At 42.7% G+C, this 24,581-nt stretch overlaps 1 protein-coding gene across 2 annotated transcripts in view; it reads right to left on the bottom strand.

The window, feature by feature from the left end:
* The window catches only part of ERICH1 (glutamate rich 1), a 201,872-nt gene that overhangs the window by 72,437 nt on the left and 104,854 nt on the right, over positions 1–24,581 (bottom strand). For both annotated transcript variants that reach the window (XM_082249555.1, XM_082249556.1), the window contains exons 4-5: positions 19,522–19,565; positions 6,326–6,463 (exon numbers count right to left, since the gene is read on the bottom strand). In XM_082249555.1, coding sequence (XP_082105681.1) covers positions 6,326–6,463; positions 19,522–19,565 — 182 coding nt within the window. The remainder of the gene's footprint in view (positions 1–6,325; positions 6,464–19,521; positions 19,566–24,581) is intronic.

The raw sequence follows: 24,581 nt of genomic DNA on the forward strand, positions 1-24,581 counted from the left end.
TGATAAATGCTCCTCTCCAATGGCAAAGTGGAGGAATCGTTGGTGACAGACACATATTGGAATGTGTAAGTAGGCATCCTTGATGTCGATAGAGGCAAGGAAATCCCCCTGATGCAGGGATGCCACCACCGTGTGAATAGACTCCATTCTGAACTTCTGTACCCACACAAAGCCGTTCAGAGCCTTGAGATCCAGAATTGGACTTACCTTGCCTTCTTTCTTTGGGACCGTGAACAGGTTTGAATAAAACCCCTGAAAAAGTTCTGAAGTTGGAACCAAAACAATCACCCCTTGAAGCAACAGGTCTTGCACCACCCAGGGACTGACGCACATCGGAAGGAAAGAACCTTTCTGGAGGGTAAGAACGAAACTATCTTGTAGACTGATCGTATCACTTCGTAGACCCATTTGTCTGGCACCAGTGAAGTCCACCGGTCCAGAAACCGGGGAAGACACCCCAGGCACGGGTGAGGGTGCACCTTCATGCAGAAGGAGCCTTGTCTGCAGGTCTGAAGAAACCCACTTTGGACTTGCCAGACCAAGGTTGCTTGGATCCTCCCGAAGAGGTCTTGAAAGGCTTTGAACCCTTGTCAGCCAACCCTGAGGGACGAAAAAACTTCCCGCAGGCCGAGAAGGATGGGCCACCTCTGCGACGAGGTTCCTTATCCCTTACTAGTCTGCAGAAGGATGGTGCTCTTGCCCCCTGTCATCCAGAGTAGCTCCAAACAGGCAATACCCTAGAAAAGGAAGTTTAGTGAAGGCTTTTTTAGGTCGCAAACCAACATTTGAGCCACAAAATACGCCTAAAAGACCACTGCCGAAACAGACAGTTTGGAAAGCAGGGTGAACCGCATTCAATGAGGCATCACAGTTAAACTGCAGCCCCTGGACCAACTGGTCCGCCAGTTCAGCAAAGGCAGGGGTAAGCTGCTCACCCTCCAGATCAAGGCATAAAAGCTTAGCCCACTCTGTCAGAGTTTGTGACACCAGGGCAAAAGTGAAGACCGGTCTAAGTGCCAAGCTGGCCACAGTGAACAAACTGCGGGCTACAGCCTCTGCCTTTCTGTCAGCCGGATCCTTGACAGCCAGTGATTCTTCTTCCAGAATCATGGTTGCCTTATTCGACCTGGAAACCAGGGGGATCCACCACCGGTAGAACAGTCTACTTCTTAAGGAGGGACTCTTCAAAGGGGTACCTCATAGCAAATCGCTTAGGGATCACAAAGGACGTTTTTGGGCGTTCCCACTCTTTTGCGACAAATCTGTCAAAATAGGCAATAAACGGAAACACTTTCTCCGTTCTAGACGGCTTGTGAGTGCACACAATTAGTGCGTCCACCAGCGCCTTTTCATGTGCGGCTACAGGAGTGGAGGACTCATCCTCACTATCCGAGAACTCAAGGCGCGTGGCCTCAGACGCCTTGGCGCAGACCCTGTCCGTGGCGGCCAGATCAGATTCAGGATCTGAGGAGACAGATGAAGCAGTGGAAAGCAGGGGACGGTTTTTACTACCCCGCTGCCCAAAAGCCACCTCCACTTGGGACACAAAGGACTCTAGGACCGCCATCAGTGCATCAATAGATGGTTGGGACCCGAATGGCCCCACAGGCTCTAAGAGGGGTTAGGTGTGGAAATGTGCTCCAAACACTCCATGAGGAATAAGGGTACACCACTAAAGTGCAAAAAGACACCGCCAAGGGACACCCCCACCGCACTGGTACCACCCAGTCAAGCAACAGAGCACTCCACGATCCTGCAGCAGAGAGAGGGAGAGAACCCCACCACACTCGCCACCCCATCAGGCAGTCACCAGCAGCACCAGGATCAAAGCACTCCACATGCGGCATCCAGAAAGGAAAGAGGCCCAGAGTCAACACCAGGGGATAAGGAGGGACTCCCACAGCTAAAAACGCAGCCCAGAAGGCTCCACAGTAATGGCCGCCTTTGATTTCAATTCTGGACTAGCGAAAAATGCCCGCCGCGTCTACAAAAACATGGCAACCAGCTAATAGGTTAAACAAAATGGCGGCCCCCACGAGGCTATCAGGGACTCAGGAGGGATCCCTAGGGCCCAGGCAAGACATAGATAAGGAAGGGGGGCCATGGCAGGAGCCCCCACCAGGTAGAGCCTCCCCTGCAGGCATATCGCCAACGGCGCACCCCCCCATCGCCAGTACAACAACCTGTCCCAGCCTCAGGAGGTAGCCAGACCACCATACAACCCGAGAAAAGGTGGAGGGGGGATAGATGACCCACAGGACCATCAGACTCAGGGAGGGGGCCTAACGGGAAGGAGGGGAACCCAGGGGTCCGACCGTCCCAGGGAGGGGCCTGTGTCCACCTCAAACCCTCCAGGGAGAGGGGGGGACATCTGCTCACCATACTAGGAACCAGATGGGAACTGCTCCAGACAGAACCTCCTCGCCATCGAAATAGGGGCTGTTGGACAGGAGGAACGCTGCGACGTAGGCCGACACCCGGTCGTATGCGACCTCGTGAGGCATTTAACTCGCAGGCCAGCCCCCCCCGTCCGGAGGGGCTTTGTCGCAGCTGACCTAGGGCAGAGCTGAGATCTGCGTGCGTTCGCTAGCCAGACTGGGTTGATCACTGGAGTTATATTATCCAGCCTGTTGCCCAATTCGGCAGTTGAATTTAGATCTCACAGGAAAAAAACAGGAGAAAAATTGCCAGGACTAGAGATCTCAGCAAGGAACTAGGTCCTTACTCTTGACTATAGCAGAGAGGGGGAGTATACCTCCTGGGACTGCCCATAGGCGTAGTCAAGGTTTTTTCTGCCTAGTGTCCTACTCCCATAGGGGGCAGTATAACCCAATGGTCAAGAAGATCAGGAGCTGTGTCCATCAATGAAAGAAAGAGAAAAAATCAATTTCCTCTTTTTATTGAAACTAGGACCTCAGTGGATGGGAGGTCCCCTTAAAGAAGGGGAGTAATGTCACACTTGCCTATCCTGGGATCTAGTGCCGTGTCTCCTCTCCAGTGACACGTCCAGGTTTCATTCCGAGAGCGGACATTGCAACCTCCCCTGATCAGTGCCACAGCCACAGTTCCAGAGCCAATCAGTAGACAGCTGATTGATACCACCTTTATAATTCAAAACAACATGTGGCCCAGCATTCAAACACGTTGCTATACTTTACCCAAGATCTCCAGCCGTAATATCCACCTGTCTCCTTTGTGCCTGCTTCCAGCTGCAGAACTAACTTGTACCTTCCATGCCTACTTCCAGCAGCACTATTCACCTGTACATTTTGTGCCTGCTTACAGCCTCAAAGTAGTCTTTCACCCTAATGCTTCCAGTGACTGAAATGCACCCAGTGTCTCCAAGTACACTTCTGATCCATATGTTATCTAGTGACTTCAGTGTGCTCCTGTGTGCCTCTGACACCTTTGTTTACATGCAGCCTTTGATATACTCATGCAAAATCTGGACAGTCCCTCTCTCAGTGAATACGGACCATTACCTGGGAATTTTTAACAAATGCAGTAATACACCCTTTTTAAAATCAATAACACTGCAATTTAACTGTCTGAGAAGCATATGATGGACTATTATTAGAAGACAAGAAAAATGCAGGTATTTAATAAAGAATAGTCAGCCTGCAGAAAACAAAACTAAAATGTCATACGATGTTAAAATAGCTACAATAATCTTTTCTAGAAAGGTCAGATAACTCCATGAAAAACGAAAATGCTTCAACTAAGACCAGGTATACTGCACTAAGTAACATATCATTTAACAGCTTCTAAATGTGCTGGTAAATCAGCTGTTAAGGTTCTCTGGATAACATGTAAGGAAAGAAAATGTATACCAAGTATCTTTGGCTGCTTTAAAAAACAAAGAATGTACGGTCCTCCACCTTCAGCTGCATTGACGGTATTTTTTTTTTCCCACACAATTTTAGCATACAATCAAAATAGAAAGATGTGCACATTGATATCTCAGAACTTCTAAATATCTTCTAAGTCCAACACTAGGGTAAGTGCAGAGGAGCATACTCTTTTTTAAGACTCTAAAGTGTTACTAAACCCACAACAGTAAAATCAGTCTGTATATGCAATAAAGCATGCTTGTTATACTCACTGTGGAACCTAAGGGGTTAATCCACTGCATTGTGTTAAAAAGCCTGTTTGATCCTGTCTTCTCTGATCCTCATCTTCTTCCAGTGTCTCCAACTCATCTCCGGCTAGTACAGAGGGTAGGGGACAAGCTGCACATGCTCAGTTTGGTGTGTATTGCTAGAGAGTTTTTTTTTTTTCTTGGGAGAGTGCATGTGATAGCACAGGGCCAATCAGCACTGTCCAGACAGGGGGTCAGGGGTCCTGCATGCTCATAGGACAATCCTGAGAATCAAAACTCCTCCTACAAGCTTTAACCAGACACTAATAGAAGTCACAAAACTGCTCTAACTTCCGATGAGAAAGATATTTAGCAGTGTATATTTACTAAAACTATTGCATCTCCATGTTTTGTGTACTGTGGGAGACCAAATATAATAAATGCAGTGTCCTGGGTTTAGTAAAACTTTAACCACTTGACCTCCAGAAGATTTACCCCCCTTCATGACCAGGCCATTTTTTTGAGATTCGGCACTGCGTTACTTTAACAGACAATTGCACGGTCATGCAACGCTTTACCCAAATGATCCCCCCCCCACACAGATAGTGCTTTCCTTTGGTGTTATTTGATCACCTCTGCCTTTTCCAAGACTGTTTTGTAATTAAGTTAACAGTTTTTTTTTTATGGGCTATAAATAAATAAATAAATAAACCACGATAATTTTGAGACAAAAAGAAACCAAAAAACATTTTTACTTTATCTAATTTAAAAAATGTAAAGAATCAAAAATCTAATTTCTTCATAAAATTTAGGTCAATATGTATTCTGCTACATATTTTTGGTAAACAAATCCAAATAAGTGTATAGTATCGAACAGTTTGTGCAAAAAGTTATAGCATCTAGAAATTAGTAATGGCGGCAATCAGTGACTTATAGCAGGACTACGATATTGCGGCGGACATTCGGACACGAATTTACACTTTCTGGGGACCAGTGACACGAATACAGTGATCAGTGCTAAAAAAAATATGCACTGCCACTGTACTAATGGATGGGAAAGGGTAAACATCAGGGGCAATCAAGGGGTTAACTGTGTGCATAGCCTGTGTTTTTCTACAGTGTGAGAGGTGCTTTTACTAGGGGGAGGTATGGATCCATGCCTTCTCTGACAGAATGGTGATCTGCCTTGTTTCTGCCTCTCTGCTGGATCATCAGCGTGGAGTCCGCTGTACCCGCCAATCCGCTCCTGCTGTGTGTGATCACAGCGGGTAGAAAGCGGCGGGGGGGGGGGGGGGTGAAGACATGTGCACCCCCCTACCCGGAAGAGACAGATCACTGTTATAGGGTGGCTCTTAAATGGTTAAAATTTTGCTCCACAGCCTGTTGCGGACCAAATCTGCATAATCCAAGGTACCAAAGTTTGCACTCTCCAGTTTTAGTAAATCAACCCCAATGTCTCCTGGGTAAGCCTGTAGAAACTCATGCATCAATATTTTCACCTGTAAGGATATAAGAATCTATAGGAATAAACTAGGCATAAAGATATTCCAAGAACCAGTATCTGAAAACATGGAAACTGCTTTGGCTTCCTGGAAGGGTGACATCTTTACAAATATAAACAGGTTAATGTGCTAAGGTGTTCAAAAATGGGAAGCCGATTGAAAATGAAATGCAAAGCACTAAGATGTCATTCTTAATGAATTAAAAATGACATGTGCAAATTCAATAGCCTATTGTGGAGTGCAAGTATGAGCACTTTAGGAATTGTGTGCAATATACAATGTGAATAACATTTTCTAAAAAAAACCTTGAATTGCTTGTTCTAAATAATATACTATCCCACATTTTCTTTCCGTCAATACCTACAAGTGAAATACTTTTTCCTTAAGAGTTCAACAGAAAACATGGTTAAAAAAAATGGCATAATCGTTTTAAAACCTCACAGTGCAGCTCAATATTTATTATAATGATATACTGAGTAGCACAGCCCCTTTAGCTGCTAAAGGACAACTGTATTTAATGGTGCTCCTAAACAATAAACCAGGCTGCTCAGAAAAATAAAAATGCAATGACATAGGACATTGTGCTCCATCTGTACGAGCTTGTTAAAGGCAAATTTCACAAAGCCCATTTTTATCTTCATTATGGTTGAAACTAGCAGAACATAGCAGTTCTATTGGTTTATAAACAACATGTCTGTGCCTGTCCTTCATGAATGAAACCCCATATGAAAAAACAATATTGTACCTTCTATATCTTCATGGAGATCTGAGTTTTCTGTGGTCGAGGATCCATTGTTACTCTGAGGACCTGGTACATAGTCATCTGGAGGAAGGCTCACAGTATAGATCTTCTGATGATCCATCAAATCCTTTTCATTTTTCACTGTAAAAAAGTAGTGCCTGTAAATGCAGTTATCCAAACCATGTACTGTGTGATGTATTACAGAGTTTATTTAATGGTGTGCATGTCCAATTTGCATGTCATACAGAACATGGTTATGTAATTCATCCTCGTGGTGCCAAGAACCACCCCAACATCCACACTCCAAGACCAAGGGAGCGGAGGACTTCTGACAGGTATGTCCAGTCTACCCTGTCAAAGGCCTTTTCTGCGTCCAGTGACAAGACCAAGCTCGGAGCCCGGTCCGGGCCATGTTGCGCCCAATGCAGGAGGTGGAGGGCGCGTATGGCATTGTCACAGGCTTCTCTACATGGCATGAAACCTGCCTGGTCGGGGTGGATCAAGGCAGCAACGTGGTCCTGAAGGCGCAAAGCCAGCACCTTTGCCAAAATTTTAAACAAGAGAGGACAGGCGCCACTCAGTAATACAAAGTTTATTGCACAGTTCGGCTGAGAGGAGGAAGCGCCATGCCGCAAAGGGGTAGAGGAGCTATCAGGAGAAGCCTTAACTTAACCTTAATGTAAGTGTGCTATGATCTCTGTGCAATAAACTTTGATTGTATTACTGAGTGGCACCTGTCCTCTCTTGTTTTATGTGCCAGCGGGATTCTTGGATTTTGCCTGCCTACAGCGCTGCCCTTGGAATCAACATTGGAATTTTGCACCATCCAGAGTTTGTTTCTCTTCACCTTATCCACATCCACATCCCAGTGCGGGTCCCACTTGTCGGCACAAGCGCCCAACACACCCCTCTCTTTTGCCAAAATTTTGGTGTCAGTGTTGAGAAGGGAGATTGGCCTATAACTAGCACAATAGAGAGGGTCCTTACCTGGTTTAGGCAATACAGTGATGTGAGCCATAAGGGCCTCTAGTGGCAGGGGGGTATCCAGGGATACCTACACATGTGGTCCCCAAGCACAGCATACAGTGTCTTGTAGTAAAGATTTGTAAAGCCGTCTGGTCCCGGGCTCTTGCCCTGGGGAAGGGCAGACATGACCCCCCTCACCTCCTCCACGGTGATGGGCGACTCCAAGTCTGCCAAGGTCTCTGCGGAGAGCTGGGGTAAACCTGAGGCTAATAAATACGATTTTATCCTGTCCGCCCGGTCCCCCCCCCCATTGACAGGGATATGATAGAGGGATTCGTAGAACTTTTGAAATTCCTTTGAAACCCCGCTGGGTGGTTGGGAGTTTGGTCGCCGCTTCGGCAAGCATGCTGAGAGGTGAGTATCGTCGATTCTGGAGCCGCAGGGAAAGTACTCAGGGATAGCAGGAGCTCAGAGAAGAGGCGTCCTCACACCATTGTGGTCAGGCCACGCCCGCTGTAATTGATTTGCATTTTAATACGTGAAATAAGTACTTGAACCCTTTGAAAAACATGACTTAGTACTTGGTGGTAAAACCCTTGTTGGCAATAACAGAGGCCAGACGTTTCTTGTAGTTGGCCACCAGGTTTGCACACATCTCAGGAGGGATTTTGTCCCACTCCCCTTTGCAGATCCTCTCCATGTCATTAAGGTTTTTGAGGCGGACGTTTGGTACCTCATACCTTCAAGTCCCTCTACATATTTTCTATGGGATTAAGGTCTGGAGACTGGCTAGGCCACTCCAGGACCTTAATATGTGCTTCTTCTTGAGCCACTCCTTTGTTGCTTTGGCCGTGTGTGTTTGTTTCATTGTCATGCCATAATATCCATCCACTACCCATTTTCAATGTCATGGCAGAGGGAAGGAGGTTGTCACCCAAGATTTGATGGAACAGGGCCCTGTCCATCGCCCCTTTGATGCGGTGAAGTTGTCCTGTCCCCTTAGCAGAAAAACACCCCCAATGCATAATGTTTCCACCTCTATGTTTGATGGTGGGGATTGTGTTCTTGGGGTCATAGGCACTCCAGCCTTGTGTAGGTCTATTTTTTGGTTATTCTGTCTCTCACTGTTAAAATAAACATACCACTAAAACTATAGACTGATCACCCAAGAGAGTTGGACATGATGTTTTTGGAAATAAACATGTTATATTATTAAGTGCCTTAACCACTTAAGCCCCGGAGGATTTTCCTGCTCAAAGACCAGGGCCTATTTTGCGATTCGGCACTGCGTGAATTTAACGGACAATTGCGCAGTCGTGCGACGCTGTACCTAAACTAAATTGATGTCCTTTTTTTCCCCACAAACAGAGCTTTCTTTTGGTGGTATTTGATCACCTGTGCAATTTTTTTTTTTTTGCGCTATAAACAAAAAAAGTGACGATTTTGAAAAAATAACAATATTTTTCACATTTTTCTATATGAAATTCTCAAAAAAAAAAAAAAAGGTAAAAATCTAAATTTAACATTTTAGGCCAATTTGTTTTCTGCTACATATTTTTGGTAAAAAAAAAAAATCACAATAAGCGTATTTTGATTGGTTTGCTCAAAGGTTATTGCGTTTAAGAACTACGGGAAAGATTTGTCATTTTTATTGTTTTTTTGTTTTTTTTTTAACGAGTAATGGCGGCGATCTGCAATTTTTTTTTTTGCGGGACTGCGACATTGTGGCTGACAGATCGGACCCCTGACTGACATTTTTGACACTTTTGGGGGTACCAGTGACATTACTACAGTAATCAGTGCTATACATATGCACTGTTACTGTAAAAATGACACTGGCAGGGAAGGGGTTAACTTTACTAGAGATCCAGGGGTTAAGTGTGTCCCTAGGGGCGTGCTTCTAACTGTCAAGGGACGTGGCTTTTGATGTAACCACAGAGACATACGATCCTACATAGCAGGATCGTATGATCTCTGCTGTTACACCAGGGAGAATGACAGATGGCTGTGTTTACATTAGCCGCCTGCCTTTCTCCCTCTCCAGCGGGAGATCGCGAGTGGCCGGCGGACATCGGAGCCACCGGTCACTCGCGCGGGGATGCCCGTGAACGAGCGGGGGCACTCCTCCGGCGGCACGCACTCGCCCTCTGCAGGCTCCTGGGCGAGCGACGTAGTACTACGTCACTTTGCCCAAGAGGGGCTGACCGCCGCAGTAAATGTACTTGCGGCGGTCAGCAAGTGGTTAAATAAGATAGTCTTCATACCCCTTGTAACTTTGTTAAATTTTTTGTGATGTTACAAAGAAATACAATAATTGTGAAGAAAAATGATAAATGGTTTTTACATTTATTTTACAAATAAATATGTAAAAAGTGTGGCATGTATTTGTTTTCAGCCCCTCTGACTCAATACTTTGTAGAACCACCTTTCACTGCAATTACAGATATGAGTCATTTTTGGTATGTGTGTACCAGCTTTGCACATCTAGAGTGACATTTTTGACCATTCTTTACAAAAAAGCTCAAGTTCTGAGAGCGTCTGAAGAGCAATTGTCAAGGCTTGCAACAGATTCTCAATAGGATTTATGTCTGGACTTTGACTGACCTATTCTAACACATAAATATACTTTGTGACTTCTGAAGGCAATTGGTTCCACTAGATTTTAGGGGTGTCAGTGTGAAGGGGAGAAATAGACATGCTTGTCGCATTTTTGAGATATTTGTAAAAAAAAAAAATTGAAAACAATTTAAAAAAAATTTTCTACTTCACTATTTGCCACTTTGTGTTGGTCCATCACATAAAATTCCAATAAAATACATTTACGTATAGGGTTGTAACATGAAAAAATGTGCAAAATTCCAAGGGGTATTACTACCTTTTTAAAGCACTGTATTTTTATATATTTTTTTTAATTTTATTTTTGTTTTAAAAAAACACTATATGGTTGCACATAATATATTTTGATATAGAATATGTTGTGATCAATTATTTTTTATGACATTAATAAAAAAATATTGACTGCCTGGAAAAGTGCATTTTCTCCTTGTACTCTTTAGTAAAAAAATTGAAACAAAGGATGTGATGGTACTAAGGGCAGTGATCAACAATGTTGGCTTAGATATGGGAATATTGCCACAGAACCTCTCCATCAGGGGACACAAAATAGTCTGAAAATTTGTCACGTAGGGCAAGAACTGTGTTGTTTGGTCGCAGTCCACAATAATGGACAGAGGGCAAGTGTGTCTCATACTTCCTCTCCCATACTCATGCCTTCCTTCTCCCAAATTAGATTGTGGAGCATACAACTTGCTTGGATCACACCTTCAGCATTCTTCAGGTTCAGTTATTAGGCACTGTGGAAAATGCGCCATTTGTTGGTTAATATGCCAAATGTGCATTTAATGAATCTTCTTGCTCTACTGAGTGGGTAGTTAAAGACTCTTTTGGTCGTTCAAATTGTGCTTAGAATATGGCCTGAAGAGATGCCTTGAGAGTGCAAAAGCTTCATCAGCCACAAGGACATGAGGCATATCCAGTCCAGATGTTCCAGGCAGTGGTTTGCCAGCAGGTAAATTCAGCCAGCCCTCTAAAAGCCTTCTCCCCAGTCTGGATGCCCTGAACACTGAGGAGTCAGCAGTGTTGCCATATGCACCGATACCCACTGAAACAAATCTGTAATCCCTATCGCAGATTGCCATCAGCACCAAAGAGAAATTTTTTTTAGAATTTAAAATACCTGCAGAGCAACAAATCCCTCATAGGTGTTGATGCAAAACAAACAGCGCAGATTTGGTGTAATGGACCATAAAGTGCTCAACGTGACTGAATAATATAAATATAAATAATGACAAATGTCAAACTCTATAATAAAATTAAGACACCCCGTGAAGTGAATAAATACATAGAGTTCATAAATAATATTGATAATAAATAATGAATTAATAATGACAGTCCAAAAAATATATCAGTCCAAATTATTAAGTGCTTCAGCAGGTAGCCAGTGAAGGTTGCTGAAGATAAGATAAAGTGCTCAGGTGCTGGAAATCAAGTGCAATAGCATGCTGCAATGGTGTGGTGACAAGGTGACTTTATCCTCTCCCCTAGGTTATTCCACTTACCGGACTGAGTGGACCCCCAGACCTTATAGTATAAGGGTCACTCAAGCAGAGTCCGGGTAGTGATCTTTAAATCCTGGCTGCGACCACTAAGTGTCTCCTATTGGCTCCCGGCAGGTTATGACCATAAGGAAAGGAAAAACCCAAATAGCGTAATATTGCTACAACAAGTTTATTAAAAAATCCAAGAAAAAAAACTCACATTTAATACAATAAGTACAGGCGGTGAATGTCATGAATCGGTAGATCTCTAGGATTACAGTGTGCAGCAGGCTCCCTTGGCTCCGGCGTGCGTTCCACCGCTACCGGAAATGACGTCACGAAAGGCGTGGAACCGGAAATTGCGTCGACGCGTTTCGCCTCCCACTGGGCGTTATCGCAGACGTATTTCCAGCCACAGGGCGGGCGGTGGATTTATACCCCTCCGTCCTAATATTGATGATGCACTTCCTTTTCCTGTTGGGTGTACCTGGCTTCGTGTACACCCAACCGGAAGTCATTTCCAGTATGTATGATATACAATAACGAAAATAATATGCAATTGCACATAATAATCCCCTAGATTCTGAGATTAAGTGGACGAAGGTTTCCCATCAGGATGCATACAGACTACTGCCGAAAATCGGCTATTCCATTGTTAACATTGGAATGGCACATCCGGGATCAGTCCTGCAAGAATTACACGGGGGGATGCTTATGTATTAATAGTATATAGTGAAAAATAATAATAGTAGCATAACTTCTGTTATATTATATTACTGGATAGTAATATATGAAAAATATATGGAAATATAAATATAAAAATTGTATATAAAAATTGGGGACACTCAAAAAATGACACATAATGGGCTTTCTAATTGGGATATCCGTCACCCCTTTTCCCAAAACCTAAGAAATTAGATACAAAAACAATCATTGTGTGCATTAAAAATACATAAATATACAATACTTCAATATATTTAAAATTATCGCATGAATAAAAAAGCCTCAGATTAAAGATGTATTAATGTTATTGAAAATATGTCCCTGAGATAAATCTGTGTTGGGATGAAGAAACGGGAACACTAGAAGGGGGGGGGGGTCTAAGTCCTTATATACCATGCTCCCCTTAGACAATCTCAATAATACATGTTAAAAAATGTGTTAAAAGGTATATATAATTTGATTTGTTTTGTCAGGGCCATTATTACATCCTACAAAGTGCTGCAATGTCTAATTTCAATCCCGAGAAATTTATGTAAACATCAATATAAAAAAATTGATATAAAAAAATTTTAAAAAGTTTTAGGCGTAAAAAACGGGTTAAAACTACACAAAATTTACCAATTGGATAAGAAACAATTCAGATCGAAATCTATATTAAGCCCATGGGGGTGGAGTGTTTTTAAAAAACAGATCCATCTTCCTTCATTCTGTGAGATACCCTGGGTAAGATTTCCCCCTCTCCAGTTGGGTACCACCTTGTCAATTCCACAGAATTTAAGTCCGGTGGGGTCCTTGTTATGAACCAAATTGAAAGTGATTCGAAAGGCTATGTTTTTTGAACCCATTTTTTATGTTGGTCACATGTTCTCGTAACCGGACTCCAAGTGGGCGAGTAGTTCGACCTACATACTGGAGTTTGCATGTACATTCCAGGAGGTAGGTCACATGTGTTATATTACATGTGATGAATTTGTCAATTTTGTAGGTCCTGCCATTACTGTTGGACGCATCTCCCACAGGAGTAAAAACCCACCAGGTCCAGGAATGTCCCTATGGGTTTAGGGGGATTTACTACATTCCTGGCCAGTCTATGCCTCAAAGTGGTAGGTTTAGTGTAAATAAAGTGTGGTTTCTTGGGCAATATTTGTTCAAGGTTAGTGTCTTTTTGTAATATATGCCAATGTTTGTGTATTATTTTTTCTACATCCCTATATTGGCGGGTGAAACCAGTCATGAAGGCGGTGCCATAGTGGTTATTCTTGATCTTGGTGCGTGTTTTGATCATCTCCTTCCTATCTAGTTGTCGGACTTCTTCTTTAGTTTTCATTAGAGACTGTAAGTTGTACCCTTTTTCTTCAAATCTACTGATAATAGTATCGGCTTGTTCATTGTAATCCCTTTCATCGTCACAGTTCCGCCTGATCCTAATCAGTTGACTTTTGGGTACAGCATTGAGCCACCTTGGGTGGTGGCAACTGTGTTTTGGGATATATCCATTCCGGTCAACTTCTTTGAAGTAGGTCCTGGTGCATAATTTTTCTTCCTTCTTGTAAATGGCTAGGTCGAGGAAATTGATACTATCCTTGTTCCATGTGTCGGAGAAGGAGATGGAATAGTCATTAATTCTTATTTCTTCCACAAAATCCTGAAAGGATTCCGAACTCCCCTCCCACACAATCAGGATATCGTCTATATAGCGCTTGTATAGACGTAATTCTGGCCTCTCTTTGCTGTAGATGACCTCTTCTTCCCATTTACTGAGAAAGATATTGGCTACCGACGGGGCATATTTCGCGCCCATGGCGACGCCCTTTTTTTGTCTGTAAAAGCTGCCACTGTGCCAAAAGTAATTCTCACTCATGGCCAGTTCCAGGGCTTGTAAAAGGAAGTCGATTTGCTCCTCAGACATATCGGACCTGGTTAGGGCCCATCTTACTGCCTCCAACGCATGTGACTGGTGTATATTCGTATATAGGGAATCTACATCCCATTTCTTCATCCTAACACAGATTTATCTCAGGGACATATTTTCAATAACATTAATACATCTTTAATCTGAGGCTTTTTTATTCATGTGATAATTTTAAATATATTGAAGTATTGTATATTTATGTATTTTTAATGCACACAATGATTGTTTTTGTATCTAATTTCTTAGATTTTTGGGAAAAGGGGTGACGGATATCCCAATTAGAAAGCCCATTATGTGTCATTTTTTGAGTGTCCCCAATTTTTATATACAATTTTTACATTTATATTTCCATATATTTTTCATATATTTTTCATATATTACTATCTAGTAATATAATATAACATAAATTATGCTACTATTATTATTTTTCACTATATACCAATGATGGCGAACCTTGGCACCCCAGATGTTTTGAAACTACATTTCCCATGATGCTCTACTACACTGCAGAGTGCATGAGCATCATGGGAAATGTAGTTCCAAAACATCTGGGGTGCCAAGGTTCGCCATCACTGCTATATACTATTAATACATAAGCATCCCCCCGTGTAATTCTTGCAGGACTGATCCCAGATGTGCCATTCCAATGTTAACAATGGTGGGGGTGACTGATAGACGATTTTCGGCAGTAGTCTGTATGCATCCTGATGGGAAACCTTCGTCCACTTAATCTCAGAATCTAGGGGATTATTATGTGCAATTGCATATTATTTTCGTTATTGTATATCATACATACTGGAAATGACTTCCGGTTGGGTGTACACGAAGCCAGGTACACCCAACAGGAAAAAGAAGTGCATCATCAATATTAGGACGGAGGGGTATAAATCCACCGCTGGCCCTGTGGCCGGAAATACGTCTGTGATAACGCCCAGTGGGAGGCGAAACTCGTCGACACAATTTCCGGTTCCACGCCTTTCGTGACATCATTTTCGGTAGCGGTGGAACGCACGCCGGAGTCAAGGGAGCCCGCTGCACACCGTAATCCTTAGAGATCTACCGATTCATGACATTCACCGCCTGTACTTATCGTATTAAATGTGAGTTTTTTTCTTGGATCTTTTAATAAACTTGTTGTAGCAATATTACGCTATTTGGGTTTTTCCTTTCCTTATGGTCATAACCTGCCGGGAGCCAATAGGAGACACTTAGTGGTCGCAGCCAGGATTTAAAGATCACTACCCGGATTGTATGCCGGACTCTGCTTGAGTGACCCTTATACTATAAGGTCTGGGGGTCCACTCAGTCCGGTAAGTGGAATAACCTAGGGGAGAGGATAAAGTCACCTTGTCACCACACCATTGCAGCATGCTATTGCACTTGATTTCCAGCACTTTATCTTATCTTCAGCAACCTTCACTGGCTACCTGCTGAAGCACTTAATAATTTGGACTGATATATTTTTTGGACTGTCATTATTAATTCATTATTTATTATCAATATTATTTATGAACTCTATGTATTTATTCACTTCACGGGGTGTCTTAATTTTATTATAGAGTTTGACATTTGTCATTATTTATATTTATATTATTCAGTCACGTTGAGCACTTTATGGTCCATTACACCAAATCTGCGCTGTTTGTTTTGCATCAACATTTACAAAATCCTTTTAATTTCACGCACAGCAGCACTTTTGGAGGCACCTTACTTATCACCATAGCGCAGCATTAACCCTTTGTTTCACAAATCCCTCATAGGGCCTCTTCAGCATCATGGAATTTTACAAATGGGTGCAGCGTTTTCGCTCAAAATGTCTCTCCTTCTGCTCCCCACTCTCCTTTACATAATCCATGATTTGACAAAGTAGGTCACATCATCCCAATATCAGAAAGAAGTCATTGCTTGTAACTGTACTATCACAGAAAAGACACAGGACAAACAAACACTGTAATGCACATTGAGTCATTCACTGGCACCACAAAGCAGCATTGGAAACAATGCATGCTGTGGAAGAGCGAAGTGACTTGGAAAATAATGAGTCATAAAAAAAACGGGAAAAAAAAAAAATTATAGCAAAATGCTAAAAAAAAGCATGTCGGCGGATGAAAAAAAAAAAAAAAAAAAAAGGATGTCGACAGACGTGAAAACGGATGTAAAATTTGACATCCGTATCTGTTTTTCATCAGTTTTAAAAAAAAAACCTGACTAAAATGAAGAGAAAGACGGCACACCCGTGTGAAAGGACCCCAAGGGTGCACAGAAGTACAAGGACAAGTGTGTCTTGCCTACAGTCAAGCATGGTGGCCGGAGTGTCATGGTCTGGAGCTGCATGAGTGCTGCCGGCACTAGGGAGCTAGAGTTCATTGCGGGAACAATGAATGCCAACATGAACTGTGACATACTGAAGCAGAGCATGATTCCCTCCCTTCGGAGACTGGGCTGCAGGGCTGTATTCTAACATAATAACGACCCCAAACACACCTCCAAGATGACCACTGCCTTGCTAAAGAAGCTGAGGATAAAGGTTATGGACTTGCCAAGCATGTCTCTAGACCTAAACCCTATTGAGCATCTGTGGGGCATCCTCAAATGGAAGGTGGAGGAGCGCAAGGTCTCTAACATCCACCAGCTCTGTGATGTCATCGTGGAGGAGGGGGAAGAGGCGGCCACACAAAATATTGACACTTGGAGCCCAATTTGGACATTTTGACTTAGGGGTGTGCTCACTTTTGTTCTCATTGGTTTAGACATTAATGGCTGTGTGTTGAGTTATTTTGAGAAAATTTACACTGTTATACAAGCTGTACACTCACTACTTTACCTTGTAGCAAAGTGTCATTTCTTCAGTGTTGTCACATGAAAAGATAAAATAAAATATTTACAAAAATGTGAAGGGTGTTCTCACTTTTGTGAGATACTGTATGTATATACAGTATATATTATATATATATATATATATATATTTATATATATATATATATATATATATACACATATACATACACACACGCACACACACACACACACACACACACACACATACATACAGTAGGGTTACCTTCCATCAGGACAATAACCCTAAACACACAGCCAGAGCTACAATGGAATGGTTTCAATCAAACCATATCCATGTGTTAGAATGGCCCAGTCAAAGTCCAGACCTAAATCCACTTGAGAATCTGTGGCAAGACTTGAAAATTGCTGTTTACAGATGCTCTCCATCCAACTTGACAGAGCTTGAGCTATTCTGCAAAGAAGAATGGGCACCAATGTCACTCTCTAGATCAGGGGTGGGGAACCTGCGGCCCGCACAATCATTGTGTCCGCCCCCCCCCCCCCCCCCGTGCCGCTGAGCCTGTATATGCCAGCGGAGCTGTCAGAAGGAGCCGATGGCTCCGTCCTGACAGTGTGAGTCTCAAAAAAGGGTGGACCCGGGGGGCAGAGCAGTGTGCCCCGAGCACACCCATTTGTGTGACAATAGGGAATGAAAATTCGCTATTGTCCCACGGATCCTCCTCCTGGCCAATCGGGAAGCGGGCCCGAGACCCGCTTCCTGACTGACCGAAAGGCGAACACATGCCGTTGGTCGAGGAGGAGGCGGGAGGACTCGAGGAGAAGCCGCTGCTGCAGGTAAGTGCACTGGCTTTCTGCATTGAAAGGGGGCACGCTGTGGTCACTCTGCATTGAAAGGGGGCACGCTGTGGTCTCTCTGCATTGAAAGGGGGCACGCTGTGGTCTCTCTGCATTGAAAGGGGGCACGCTGTGGTCACTCTGCATTGAAAGGGGGCACGCTGTGGTCAGTCTGCATTGAAAGGGGGCACGCTCTGGTATTGAAAGGGGGCACGCTGTGGTCAGTCTGCATTGAAAGGGGGCACGCTGTGGTCAGTCTGCATTGAAAGGGGGCACGCTGTGGTCAGTCTGCATTGAAAGGGGGCACGCTGTGATGAGTCTGCATTGAAAGGGGGCACGCTGTGGTCAGTCTGCATTGAAAGGAGGCACACTATACCTTGATTACTAAAGGCCCCTTTCACACTCTTGTGACCTCAAAGTCACGCAATTTTTTACAGCGTTTTTTGCCGCAAAGCAATGCCTATTACATTTATGCATACATTTTGTACGGCCCCCGAATGATGTTACAAAAATCCAAATGGCCCTTGGCAGAAAAAAGGTTCCCCACCCCTGCTCTAGATGTACAAAGCTGGTAGAGAGTCACTCAAAAAGACTTGCAGCTGTAATTGCAGCAAAAGGTGGTTCTACAAAGTATTAATTCAGGGGGCTGAATACAAATGCACGACACACTTTTCAGATATTTGTAAAAAATGTGGAAAACCATTTATCATTTTCCTTCCACTTTACAATTATGTGCCACTTTGTGTTGGTCTATCACATAAAATCCCAATAAAATACATTTACGTTTTTGGTTATAACATGACAAAATGTGGAAAAGTTCAACGGGTATGAATACTTTTTCATGGCATTGTATATACATACCTACATATCATTTTTTTCATTTAAATGTATGGAAACGTGTATATATAGAAGACAAATTACAAAGTTATATTTTGTTTGCGTAATCAATTCAAGTAATAACAGAAATTACACTAAAAATCAAACCATGTATTTAGCATGGGCATAATCCAATGTGATTCTTATTTAAATGAGGATATCGATATTGGTTTTTGAAATGTGTGGTAAAATGCAAAAAATATTTTTGTTTTTACAATGGACAGACACTATAAAAAAAAAAGCTTTCCTATTAGGTCATTTTTTTTTTTTTTAGATATTTATGCAGTTTTTTGATTGATAAAGAAAACACTATAGAAGTACATAAAGTCATATTTCCTCAAAAAAAAAAAAAAAAAAAAAAAAAACTCTTCTGAATTCTAAAGCAGGATATATATGCAGTTTTTTTTTTTCTTCAGCCCATTGGTTGAAACTGACAGATCCCCACATCCACCAGCTTCTGTTGAACAGACAGCAGTATACACATACTAAAATTTGGGTGCTTCTTGACAAACTGGCTTAACTTCGGTATATGTATACCCAGCTTAAGTCTACCAGCTAGTACTTTCTTATATAACAACTAAAAAGTCATAAGCTGCACTTCAGGAGAAGAGTGCTCATGATGTCTGTCAACCCAATTATGAGTCTCTTCAGCATTTAAGAAGCTTTACTGAACTATCCATTAGGCAGAGTTGTTTTGCCATTCTTGTCAAATCCATTTAGAATATCTTAAAGTGGACCTGAATTTAAGTAGTCAAGACCTGCTTTGTTAGGAAAGGTTATTATGCCTAAGCGGTACCCTGAAACATTTATTCTTTTGCCTTGGAATATACCTGTAAAAGAATTCTGGTAGATCAACTTTTGTACAACCAGCTTTCCCATACATGGGCCAAAGTGTGGCAGGTCCCTACTTCAACCCATGCATGGTCAGCTTAAGTGTATAATTTTGGTCAAACACACTAAAACAATGCAAACGCAGATGAAACTTTTCCTACCTGGTACAATACTGTTTCCCAGATTCAGCTCACCACTAACTGATCTAAAAGAAAAAAAGCAAGTAAATTGTATGATTAAAAGGAAGTCCAAAATCAAATACATGTACTTTTAAAAATGTAAGTTAACCTTCACCAAAAATCACATTATGCTGTCCTATATGGGTATAACAGCAAAGTGTGCTAAAACGTAACTACTCCTGAGAGCCCCTAAAAATTCAAAGAATGTAGGCCAAAACCACATTTAAAAAAATGTCTTCTGAAAATCCCCTATTGTCTGCTGTGTCTGTCTTGAGTTATTGTGGAAATGGAGCAACCAGTGCCCTCCTAGTCCCATGGGGGGAGCCCCGTCCTGTTCTTTTGGGCCACACATTTGCAGCGTGTACTCTCTCCTGTCACTGTAGCCTATCATAGGCGACAGGAGAAGGTACACATTCTGCATGGGTGGCCCAAAGAAACAGGACAACCTTCTGTGGCACTAGGGGGCACTGGTCTCAGCAACTGCTCTGTCCCTACAATAACTTGGGATGTAGCCATCATAGGCTGCAGAGGATTTTAAGATTTCTTTTTAATGTGGTTCTGGCCTACATTGTTTGAAATTAAAGGGAGCATAGCATGCTTTTTGGTAGATGTAGACCATGAGAACTATGATTTTGCAACCAGATTTGCTGGTTGGGAGTCTGAAGAGTGGGAAATTTGGGGGGAGAGTGATACAGTTTTACTTTTGACTGCTGGTGATAATTTAGTTTGCATTCTTGGGTGTTTTTCGGGGGGGGTCTTTCCTTGCAAGAAACACATTTTCTGTCATTGTCACATTTTCTGTCACTTTTTAAATAGCCCTTTTATTTACTTCCTTCAGACCACCAATTAAGGGGATTGGATAATTGATCACAGGTCCTATATAACTTTCTGTAGGACTCATTTCTGACTTTGCTCATTCTTGAGCTTGCCACTTTTTTTCTTGTTGGAACTCTTACCAAGTGGAACTTGACTAAGTGGTGAGTTAAAAAACAGAGTTTAAAACAGGAGATTATAACAGGGGTCTTCAAGACTAAGTAAAATCTCAAATTTTCTGTTAGTAGTATTATTGTTGTAACAGAGAAAATGTGTGTTAGCAAGATTGAAGGTTTTGTGCAGCGCACAGTGTGCCATATGTATACAATAATGGAGCAACCGCTCCAGGATGGATACCGATGCAACAGATGTGAGTGGGTTACCCTTCTGGAAGCTCACATTAGAGATCTGGAGAAGCAACACTGGGCAAAACTGACAACATTGAAAGGGGTCCTCTACTTGCTGAGCAGGTGGCTAGTGGGGTTAATGAGGAGGGTGGAGGGGTAAGTCAGGATTATCAGGTAGGGAGATGAGTTATTACAGTCAGAGGGAGTGGTAGGGACTCACAGAAAAGGTCAGTCCTGGGTTTCAGCACCCTAACAGATTTGCCAAGTTGGGTGAAGATGTGGGGGTAGCAAGCTCAGGAGGTGGCAACCCTAGGGTGCCAGGGTTCAGCATGTGGTGGGCTGGGTTGATAAATTACTGGGAGGGGCTGGGCATGACCCAGCTGTCTTGGTCCACTTTGGAACCAATGACAGAATATATGAAAGGTGGAGGCTCCTTTAGAACAAATTTAATGAACTAGGCTGCAAGTTCAAGGGAAGAACCCCCAAGGTGATATTCTCTGAAATATTGCCTGTGCCATGTGCAACACAGGAAAGACAGGAGGAGATAAGAGAGCTGAATGCATGGATAAAGACCTGGTGTAAGAAGGAGGGATTTGGGTTTTTAGAGCACTGGGCTGCGTTTTCATTGGGGTGCAACCTATATGCTAAAGATGGTTTGCACCTAAATGGAAGGGGGTCTGCTGTGCTGGGGGAGAGGTTTATGTGAAGGCTGGAGTAGTATTTTAACTAGGACTGAAGGGGGAGGGGGAATTAAATTATAATGGGGCCAGACAGGGGTCAGACCCTATTGGTAGGTGGAATGGGGAAAGGGGAGCTAAAGCAGAGGATAAGACGGTTCCCATGTTACAAACAACCATTGGAAATGGTACTATTTGTATTAAAATAAAAAATATGCAAAATAGTGCAAAATGTGACAATGAATTAAAGTAATTTTTCACCAATGCCAGAAGTCTGCCAAGCAAAAATAGGTGAGTTGAGAGCTCTTGTGCACGAGGACTATGATTTAATTGGAATTGCTGAATTTTGGCTTCGTTCTTCACATGACTGGGCTATTAATAATCCTGGCTATGCTCTCTTTCGGAAAGACAGGGTAAAAACGGAGGGGTGGTGGTGTCTGTCTCTATGTGGAAATGTACATGGGTGTGCATAATACAAAGATTATGATTGGAGTTTGTTATAGACCTCCCTGTATTAATGAGGAGGTGGAGACTCAGCTCCTTGCACAGATAGAAAGGGCTGCAAAGGTTGTGTCATGGACATGCAATAGTGTCTGGCAGCTTACCTCCTCCTCATGTCTGCATTAGAGGCCAGACTCTTCCTTCTGGCTGCTTTTATCATCTCTCCTCCCGGTTTGGCTCCACCCCAGGCCATTCCAGGAAGTCTATATTAACCAGCGCACTGCAGGTCTGCTTTGCTGTTCAACAGTGTTTGTTAGTTCATGTTCCCGTCTGTCGTGTGCTTGATCTACCTTTCTGTGGACCGACTCTGGCTTGTCTCTGACTACTCCTGTTTGCCTGTGACCCTAACCTTTGGCCTGTCCCTTGGTTACCCTCGTCTGCCTGTTACCCCGACCTCGGCTTACCCATCACTATCCCTTGTGTCCTGAGTGGCTGCTTCCCCTCTCTCCCTACGGAGCGTGACCCGGGGGGCCGTGACCTGGGCCCAGCTGCAGCCAAGTCCATCCTCACCACTAGAGGCTCTGGTGAACACCTGCTGGGTCTTAGACTCCACGCCTGGGGAATCTTGGGCTCACGTTTCTGTCCATCCGCAGCAGTCAGCTACTGGGTTCACTACCTTGCGGTGTACCCCTGCCTCCAACAGGGTGCAGTTGTCACCTGGCCACAGGTTACCTGACAGGTTGGGACAGTGATAATAATGGGGGATTTTAACTACCCAGACACTGACTGGCGTAAGGACACTGTTGGAACAGTTAAAGGGCAAAAATATATAAACCTATTACAAGACAATTTTATGGTGCAATTTATTGAGGCCCCGACTAGAAATGATGCTCTGCTGGACCTGATAATCTCATTACCAATATTCATATAAAAGTACATCTGGTAGCACTGACCATAATATGATTTTTTTTAATGTTAACTGTAAGCAACAAACACATACATGAAATATAAAAACACTTACTTTAAAAGAACATTTTCCAGGGATGAGGGCTGCTCTCCAAGACTTAGACTGGGAAGAAATATTGGCATCGAACACAGAACAGAAATGGGAATTTAAAAAAAAAAAAAAAAAAATTGTATGCAAACTCACTGCAAAGTATATTCCCATGGGCAATAGGTTTAAAAGACTAAAAACAAAGTTAAAAAAGCTATAAATAGGAAAAGTGCTTTTAAAAAAAAATATATAAAAATGAAGGAACACTATCATTGTTTAATTGTTACAAAGAATATAACCGAATATGTAAAAAGGAAATCAAGGACGCAAAAATTCTAAATGAAAGACAAATTGCAAAAGATAGGACAAACCCCAAAAAAATCCTTCAAATATATTAATAGTAAAAAGGTCAGGTCTGAGCATGTAGGCCCTTTACCAAATAATCTGAAGTGGGTGACTGGGGACAAAGAGAAGGCAAATGTATTAAAATACTTTCTTCAGCTCTCTGTATACAAAGGAGCATGGGGGAGCTCATGACCATAATGGGGATGGTATTGACACAGCCCCAAATGATCCACAATGGTTAAAAAGTGATATGGTCCAGAAATATTTAGACAGAATAAGGGTGGATAAAGTGCCTGGACCAGATGGCATCCACCGACGCATCCTAAAAGAATTGAGCTATGTCATTTCAAAGCAGTTTTCTAATTTTTAGGGACTCGTTAAGGACTGTAATAGTGCCGCTGGATTGGCGTAGGGACAATGTGGTGCCTCTATTTAAAAAGGATCAAAGTCTTTGCCAAGTAACTGTAGACCTGTTAGTTCTAACATCTATAGTCGGGAAGATACTGGAGTGTTTATTAAAAGACCACATAGATGAGTTCTTGCTGGAAAAAATATATATTAAGCAACAGACAGCATGGATTCATGAAAGAGAAGTTGTCAAACAAACCTGATTTCTTTTTATGAGGAGGTAAGTAAATCTTTGGACAGAGGGGTGGCTGTGGACGTAGTATACTTGGATTTGCAAAAGCGTTTGACACAGTTCCTCACACACGGGTAATGTGTAAGGTAAAGTCTACAGGCTTGGAAAGATCAGTTTGTAAATGGAGAGAAAACTGGCTAAAAAACAGAATTCAGAGAGTAGTGGTTAATGATTCTTACTCTGAATGGTCTAAGGTTATCAGTGGTGTATCCCAAGGTCCAGTGTTGGGACCCTTACTTTTTAATATCTTTATAAATGATATAGGGTCTGGGATCAAAAGTACCATTCAATCTTTGCAGATGACACCAAGCTATGCAGTGGAGTAACTTCCTTACAGGATGTCACTAACTTACAAGCCAACCTCAATGCACTGTTTCATTGGGCAACTATGTGACAAATGAGGTTTAGTGTTGATAAATGTAAAGTTATGCACTTGGAATCTAGGAATAGGTATGCATTATACATACTAGGGGGGGGGGGGGGTATAACTGGGGGAATCCATAGTGGTGAAGGATCTAGGTTGTTCTGGTAGATCAGAAGCTTAATAGCATGCAATGCCAAGCTGCAGTTTCCAAAGCAAGAACATTCCTTTCTTGTATTAAGAGAAGCATGGACTCCAGAGCGATATAATTTTGCAAATTAATGATTACAAATCATTAGTAAGACCTCATCTGGAATATGCAGTTCAGTTTTGGGCACCAGTTCTCAAAAAGGATATCGGGGGACTGGAGAAAGTGCAGAGAGAGCAACCAAACCGATAAGAGGCATGGAGGAGTTCAGCTATG

This window comes from Pelophylax lessonae, assembly GCF_965119305.1.
Source record: "Pelophylax lessonae genome assembly, chromosome: 3".
In the NCBI taxonomy this organism is placed as follows: Eukaryota; Metazoa; Chordata; class Amphibia; order Anura; family Ranidae; genus Pelophylax; species Pelophylax lessonae.